The sequence below is a fragment of the Mus caroli genome, chromosome X (genome assembly GCF_900094665.2).
Source record: "Mus caroli chromosome X, CAROLI_EIJ_v1.1, whole genome shotgun sequence".
NCBI classification, from domain to species: Eukaryota; Metazoa; Chordata; class Mammalia; order Rodentia; family Muridae; genus Mus; species Mus caroli.
Window position 1 is genome coordinate 40,645,734 of NC_034589.1, and position 8,747 is coordinate 40,654,480.

The window sequence follows — 8,747 nt, forward strand, 5'->3', positions numbered from 1 at the left end:
CATTTAATTTGCATGTTTTGCCCCATTATTTCTGTGCCTTCTCTCTTCTTCTGGGGTCATGGGAACTGACAAATGATAGAGAAGAATGTCACTTTATCTAAGCACTACTTTGATTAAATTAAGCCTAGGAGGGAAAAGGAGAGTCTACTCTGTAGTTAAGTCTTGTTGGGACCATAGTAGATAATATATTGTACTTCCAAAATGAGCTCAAAGGCCCCCTCTCAAAGCTGGGCTCGCTAAGCTCATCACACTTGCATAAATTGGCATGTATGCTAGGTGTGGTAAGTGCACCATGCATTATTATTCTCATTGTGCTTACAGGAAGACTGAGGCCCGAGGGATTCCCTTGCCCATAGTCAGATAAGTTAGTGACAGACCCAGATTTTCTGACTTCCACTCCAGTATTCCTCTCTACAGTATATCAAACTCCAGTATTCCTCTCTACAGTATATCAAAACCAGTAGTCCTCTCTACAGTATATCAAACTCCAGTATTCCTTTCTACAGTATATCAAAACCAGTATTCTTCTCTACAGTATATCAAACTCGGCTGCTGCTGAGAGCAGAGGCTGTTATGGATGCTTACAGAGCTTACGTCATAGTCCCTAGGGGTGCTTAATGCAAGTAGAGGTTCTCCTCTGCCCCATTCACCACTGGTAATAGAATCTTAAGACATGGAACCTATGAGTCGGCATTTTTTACCCCTTTGGTAACCCTGGCTGGACTTGAATTTCCTCTTGTACTGAGAATTAATTTAAACTTCTGATCTTCCTGCCTCCACCTCCCCAGTGTAGGATCACAGGTATAGTCCACCATATCTGGTTTATGGAGTATTGGGGACTAAATCTAGGGCTACTTGCATGTGAGGCAGGGCCTCGACCAACTGAGCTATAAATTCAGTCTATAGATGGGTATAACATGTACTGATGCTTCTTCACTTAATGTGTGTGACTCAAGAAAGAGAAAAAAGAATTATATCCACCCCCTTTCACAAGCCAAGCTACTATATAATGTCTCTATTCTTATGTGGGAAAAGCATATTATTTTCAGTTAAAAAAAAAGATTGAATAGCAAGCCATCCTATTAAAATTTTTTCTGCTAAATGAAACTATTGTTAGATTTGTGTACAGATTGGCACTTAGCTTTTTTTTCCTCCAGATATAATGAAGGGAAGAGCCAAGGGTTACCATTTGTATATAAAATCACAATGGTGCTCAGGCCTGGGAATAGCCAGTGTTTGTATGGTCCATCAGGAAGGGTTAGAGCTGCAGCAGCCTGCTGGCTTGTCTGAATGTAATCTGTGCGGTTGCCATGGAATCCTTGCACCTGTGACTCAGAGAGCAAATTCCAGCGCTGGAATGTCATTTGTTTCCATAGAGCTCTCATGATAGAAGGTTTTACCTGTGTTTGAAAGAAAGCCCTTTTCTGCAGAAATTCATATCCTGTCAGTCTGCTATTTCTTGAAATTGTTTTTCTTCTACCACCAATTTTTTTATGGAAAACAATTATACAATAGCAGCGTCTGATCATGCTTCCCCTCCCCCAGCTCCTCCGGAATCCTTTCCACCCCACCCAGTCACCTAACTCCACACCCTTTCTTTCTCTCTATCTTTAGAAAACAAACAAGTAGGCAGACAATTTTTTAAAGAATTTTTTAGAATATTTTAAAGAGAAAAAAAACAAGAAATACACAGAAACAAAAGCCATAAACACAGAGATATCATAATATGCAGGTAAAAGACCAGTAGCACAAAAAAAATTGCTCAAAGCAGTATGAAACAAAAGGCTTATTTTTATCAAAGTCAGCAGCAGCATTATAGTGCCCTGGCCATAATTTTCCCATGTTCTGGGAATGACTGGGAGGCTCAACCAGCTTTAAAAGCTCTTACTATCTATTAAATATATTATCAGGCAATTCAATCACATTTCCCCATAAATAGAAAGTATATAAAACTATTAGAGGAATCTTGGCTCTGTATAGAGCCATCTTCCCTCTTCTAAGACATAATTGACTCAAGGTTCAAGAAATAGAACCTTGGTTATGTATAATTACAGAATGGCTTTTTTTGTTTTGTTTTGTTTTTGTTTTTTTCGAGACAGGGTTTCTCTGTATAGTCCTGGCTGTCCTGGAACTCACTCTGTAGACCAGGCTGGCCTTGAACTCAGAAATTCGCCTGCCTCTGCCTCCCAAATGCTGGGATTAAAGGTGTGCGCCACCACATCCGGCTGGCTTTTTTTTTATTATTATTAAATTATGTATTCATGATCATTTGCTCATTTTGAAAGTTTGTATTTTGGAGGCCTTAGGATTCTCATTCTTACCCCGGCTTATTGCATTTCAGTATTATTAAGTTACTGAATCTCATCAATGAGAAAATTAGCCATATTGTTAAGAGGCAGTAAACAGGAATCTAAAATAGTCACACCCCTTTTCTGAACACCTTTCCTCTTGCTTCAAGTCCAGAATACTTCTTTAGGTCTTATGGTTTTTCCAGGACTTGACAGGATATTTCAAAGCCCATGAGACAATGTTCTAATACTAGTACATGCCCTCTATTGTATTCTGTGTTATAAATTCATGGTGGAGCCGGAAGTGGGTTCAGGACATGTGCTCTGTCTCCCTGTACTGTTTCAGAATGACTCCAATGTTCCACTTACTTCCTACAGAACTATCAAATTCAAAATGAGATCATTGACTTGAATCTTTTTGTTCTTCCAACCATTCTTAATAAGAAAGATCCTACAACGCCTAGGATAGTAGGAATTAGCTTAAGAGGGAATGGATGAGAATTACTTGCTGTTGTGACTTTTTTTGGGGGTGGGGGTGGGGGTTCAAGACAGGGTTTCTCTGTATAGCCCTGGCTGTCCTGGAATTCACTCTGTAGACCACGCTGGCCTCGAACTCAGAAATCCGCCTGCCTCTGCCTCCCAAGTGCTGGGATTACAGGCGTGCGCCACCACTGCCCAGCTTGTTGTGACTATTTTTATTCTTTATCAGAACAAAGATCTATTTTTCTGATTAACTAACATGTTAACTAGAGAATAATCATCAATATGTATTACATACTGGATATAAAGTAGTGTGGAGATGATGAGAGTTTCTGCAATTTAGTGGCCATGAAGGTATCCTTGCATGCACAGTCTAGCTAAATCCTAAATCATGGTTAAAAGAAAGTTTCATTCAAGATCATTTGGCTAATGTTCACTATATTTGGGAAATGACTTAAACTGAATGCTGTAGAGATTATAATTTGTATTCATAATAGTTGCCTTTTTGTAGGTTCTGTAGGATAGAGGCAGGCAATGGTCTGGAGATCAAGAGATGCACTTATGCTTGAGCCAGAGATTACCTAGAACATTCAGGAGACTTTGAGGATGAATACAAAGTTGTAAATTGGCATATTAGAAGGAACCTTCTGATGTTGCACATAGGATGAGCTAATAGAAAAAGAGACCAGGCTTGAAGTGCCAGAACTGGTTAAGGATTTTGGCTGCAAGTACAAACATGAAAAAAGAGGAAAGCTGGGTGGAGAACATGCCAATGAGGAGAGGATAGATATAAAGTCTGCTATAAGAACGATAAGAACGTGGTGACTCATCTGATACCAGTGATTGTCTCTCCCTGTTTATCTTACTGATCTAATGACGCCTTTCTTATCCTCTTGCAGGTATGATTTGTTCCTTCTCTATATTTCATATGAACTATTTCTTCTGGGAGCTTTGCTTTCCATTTAGTTATTCTTAAATGTGAACCTTCTGGAGGAGCTTGGTGGCACACACTTTTTATCCAGCTTCTTGAAAGATGAAAGGCAGGAGGATCCCAAGATCAAGGCTAGCTAGGGAAATTTGACAAGCTTTGTCTACTCTAAAAAGTGGGCAGAGGAGCTGGGGGTGCAGCTCAGTGGTAGAACACTTTCCCCACATACCCCAGGCCCTGGGTTGAATCCTCAGCACTATCAACTGAATCTTCTACTTACAGAGAACTCTTTTATATTGTTTTATCTACATTCACTACTGGGAACATTCTTCTTAGAGTAACTATTAGGCTAAGGAATGATTTGCAATATGCTTCTTAGGTGTCATGTCACTCCACGGAAGAAGTAACCTTTTTTGTGGAGGTTAACTGACTTTTCTACTTCTAATTCAATCTAGCACTGGACTAAGTGTAATTTACATTGGTTTTCTTTATGCCTACATCCAGAGAAGTAAGATCACTGTATTATTTTTCCTTTTTACACTTTGAAATGTGTGTGATGTACATGTATACTTGTGTGTGCGTGCATAGGCATGCATGCGTGTGAAGCCCTGTTCGTTGATGTTGAGAATCATTTTCCATTTGTCGCCCACCTTATATATTGGGGAAGTTTCTCCGATAAACCTAGATCTCCGTGATATGGCTAGTCTTCCTACACAGCTTACTCTAAGGATCTCTTAGCCCCCCAAGGCTAGAAGTACAGGCGGCCTACCACATCCACTCACATTTTCTTGGGTTCTAGGGATCCAGAGTCCATCACACTTGTGTGGCACGTGAATGAACCATGGAACCGTCATCACAGCCACAAAGAAAGAAACTCTGCATGTCCGTTTGCTGCCTCTCCACTAGCATCTTAGCAGTCCTTGGGATTCCTCTTTAAGAGTTTCTTCTTTTCCATTCCTCAGGTTTGTGGCATTGGGGGTGGAACTCAGCGCCTCATTCATGCCAGATAAGCATTCTATTAATAAAAGATACTGTCTGTCCACTAAGTTAAAATATATATTGTGTGTTGGTCAGACCAACTCTTGGGAGTTGCTTCTCTCCATCCACCTTGTGGGCTCTAGGGATTGAAGTAGGTCTGCATGCATATACCTCTGTCAAGTGAGCCAGCTTCCAGGCCCCATAGTAGTACATAAATTATTCCATTGACTGATTTAGCTTGTGCTTGCACAGCCAGGCTCACTTATAGAAGTCAGAGGACAGTATTGTGGGGTTGATTCTTTAATTCCACTATGTTAGTTCCAGAAATTTACCTTGCGTCATCAAGCTTGGAAGCAAACAGCTCAGCTGTTTCATGGACCACCATCTTAGTTTTAAGGTGTTTCTTTTCGCCTGCTTGGCTTATGTTGATATCCATTTCATGGTTCCCTCTGTTTCTGCACTTCATTTTCTCCCACTTAGATCTGCCAGATTAAACATTCTGTAATACTGCTGGGGAGGGGGGAGGCTGGATTTTGTCCTTGCTCCCCAATGCCTGCTGCAGACAACGCAGACATATTAAGTTGTCACTCGGTGTGACATTGTGTTTCTCACTGTTCTTTCAACATTCTCTAGTTAGTTCTGCTTCCCACAACAAGGTGAGTCCGTGCTTCTTATTCACCTTATCGTTTAACATTCCTGTGCATTTGTTTCATTCTGCCTCTCCCACCTTTCCTTAGAGCGTGGGTCTTGCTATTTTTTCTAGACTGGCCCTGACCTCAGCATTCATGAGAACTTTCTGAGTAACTCCATAGCGGGCCTATACCACTGCTCCTGGCTTATTTCCACAATCCTGTCCCCAAAATCCTGCAGCTTAAGGGCTTACATGTGGTTCAGTAGTAAACCATTTGCCCAGCATGCATATAGCTCTGGGTCCTAATGCCAGCTTTAAAAAAATCCTGTGTTGTTTTTAAGGACTAGTAGCCAAGTAGTGGGGCCGTTTACATATGAATTATAAGAATATCAGGTTGTAAATGCTAAGACTAAGGAGGACTCGGACTCAGTTGGAAACCAGGGTTAGGGACCAAGCGCATCTTTCTCCTTTATTTGTTCTTAACTGTCCCTGCCCTCCTCAGCAGGTGCCAGTCCATGCTCACCACTCAAAGGAAACTTCTTTCAGGGCCTAGACTGACACAATAGCACCCCAACTCCCTGCTTTGTTTTGCTTGTTATATCATGGGCACGTACTCATCAGAGGACAAAGGCAGAGTCTATCAAATTTATTAACAAGTATTTCTAAATTTAATAAAATGTTATAGCACAGGCTTTTGTTAAATTAGATTGTTGGCACTCAGAACTAACTTTACATTTAGAAGTATCATAAGGATAGAACGATGCATACCTAGGATTCTGACATCTTCATTCCCCATGGTATTTAAATGTAGGTAAACTCAGAAAATCAGGTTTAATTCATGATATATCTAACAATACTAAAAGCCCTAATTGCCATGTGTAAGAACAGCTTGGGACAATAGGTTCAGAATAGTCCCTTGGAATGTCAGGGAATACACATTCACTCCCAGTCCAGGCACTCTTGCATCTCTGACAGGGAGACTTGGATTTCTCCTTAGACCTACCAGGCCTGAGATGTGATTTCTACTTGATTTCTCAGTGCTCTGTAATGGGATCAGGAAGAACCCAGTTGAGAGTCTCTGGGGCAGAGACTCCTCCTGGCTTTAGATGGCTTCACTGTCGATACGAGGAACATGTTTTACCTGTTTCAGAGATGAAGAGACTGGGATGGTACAAAATTGGGTAAATTGCCTGGGCTTTCATACAAGGCAGAAGGAAGACTTATACGCAGGCATCAATACCTATACTCTGCATAAACCATGCTGCCTTGTGAATAACATGTCTCAGCTTTCCCCTGCCTATCTTGTAAGCACCGATGTTGTCCTCTCAGAGTTGTAGTCAGACCTGGGTTCCAATCCTGATTCTGTCACTTATTACCTATGCATAAACTTGGGCAAATAATTTAACCTCTCTAAGCCTCAGTTTCTTCATCTGTAAAATGGAAATAATGCTTCACATTGATGTGCAGATAAAGTGGCATTGTGTATACACCCTTTGCACGTGGTAGAAATTCCTCTGGTGATGGTGATCATGGCTGCTGCTCTCTCTCTCTTAACTGGGTTGTAATGAGTGCAAAAATAGCAAGGACAATGAAACTATTGCCCCTGCTTCTCCTTTGTCTTTCATATCCACCAGGAAATTAGAGGAACTGATGGAACCCTGATCCACAAAGCTCTGAGATCAAATCCATTTACATTTCAGTCAGTCTTCAAATCTGGGGAGTCTAGTCACTTTTGAGGAGGTGGGTGGGTACAAGGTGAGAGAAAAAGCTCAAAGAGGCTCTTGGAGACTCGGGAGGCTAGCTGGGATGAGAATAGTGAGAGCAAGGAGTATATGGGAGTAAAAGTAGAACTAGGCAAGAAGTATACCCCACTTCTGAGTCTCCACTCTCAGACCCACAGCTGAGTTCTTCCACGGAAGCAATATTAGGACGAGGTAAGAGCTGCATCTGACAGTAGATGAGCAGGGACATGCAGCACCAGGCTTGGCTGGGGCCTGAGGCAGCTTCCAGAGGACACTGCCTATAGTCAAGGCCTAGAGAAGGATGACTCCTTAGTGATGATCTCAGGGAACTATTAAGTGCACTAGGTGTGACCAAGAACTTTGCATGTGGGAAATGGGTTTCATTTTCAGTGTACATCCTTTGAAGGACTCGGGGCTGTTCAGAGCCTATGTGTCTAGCAAGCATGCAAGACTGAGCTGTTTCTAATACTGTGAATTAACTCTGATCATTGTTTGTCTGCCAATGACTTTTCTCCTGCTCTGCTCTCAGGAAGAAGACAGCTACCTAGAAAAGGTAATTCAATCCATTGGTGGTAATGAAGGTTTCCTTGTGCTTGATTAACACTTAACTGTGGTCCCTGGAAATTGTCCCTAAGCATTCTCATATCAGAGGCCTCTGACTCGGTGAGAATGTCCTAATAACCTCTGATGTCCTGCAAGGTATCTTGAAGTATGCTCAAGATATAGGAACAACATCGACACATCTGAGAAGTTATTGATACTCTGTATGTAAAAGAAATAAAACTGAAGGGTACATTTTCTTTTTCTCTTTGAGCCAGGATCTCATGTACTATAGGCTAGCCTCACTAGGTAGCAAAGAGTGACCTTACTTTTTTCATCCTCCTGTCTCTGCCTCCCCAGTGCTGAGATTACAGCACCCCAGGTTTTACTCAGTCCTGGGAATCAAACTTGGTCCTTGTGATAGATGATAGATAAGCATTCTTACAACAATCCCTAGCTACTAGTATGTGTGCATGCATGTTTGCATGCTTTTGCACACTAAATTATGCTGCAAGGGATGAAACACAGGGCCTTACACATGCTACACAAACACACTACCACACTACCTTACACATGCTAGACAAACACACTACCCACACCACTTTGTATTTTTTAATTTGCAGACAAGTGCTGCACTATGAAACTACATCTCTAGCCCAGATTTGTCTTGATAAATCTTATCTGAAAACTCATGAGTTGGTAGTAAAACCAAAAAAAAATATTTTTTGTTATTCCTGTTACATTAAAAGTAATTTGGAGCTCCTAGTGTCCATGAATTCATGGTGCCACTTGCATGTTCAGGTTCCACTGGATCTGGATATTATCACCACCTCTCCCACAAGAATGGCAGGGTTTGTGCGCCCTCTTTTCTCAAATAAAATGATTTAACTAAAACAAAACAAAACAAAACAAAAAACAGTGATTTGGAAGCTGGGAAGATGGCCCAGGCAATAAAATACTTGCCCATGTAACCATGAGGGCCTAAGTTCCGATTTCCAACAGTAGTGTAAACAAAAAAGCCAGGTGCAATAACACACATCTGTAATCCCAGTGCTGAAGAACAGGCCCTGGTACTCCCTGGCCAGCCAGTCTAACAGAATCGGTTACTTCCATGTTCAATAAGAAAGCCTGTCTCAAAAAAAAAAAAAAAAAAAAAAAAA

General features: G+C 41.3%; 1 protein-coding gene across 3 annotated transcripts in view; it reads left to right on the top strand.

Moving 5' to 3' along the window:
* The window catches only part of Ocrl (OCRL inositol polyphosphate-5-phosphatase), a 54,152-nt gene that overhangs the window by 37,237 nt on the left and 8,168 nt on the right, over nt 1-8,747 (top strand). For 2 of the 3 annotated variants that reach the window (XM_029473237.1, XM_029473238.1), the window contains exon 19: nt 7,577-7,600. The exons of the other annotated variant lie outside the window; for it this stretch is intronic. In XM_029473237.1, coding sequence (XP_029329097.1) covers nt 7,577-7,600 — 24 coding nt within the window. The remainder of the gene's footprint in view (nt 1-7,576; nt 7,601-8,747) is intronic. 3 annotated transcript variants of the gene reach the window in all.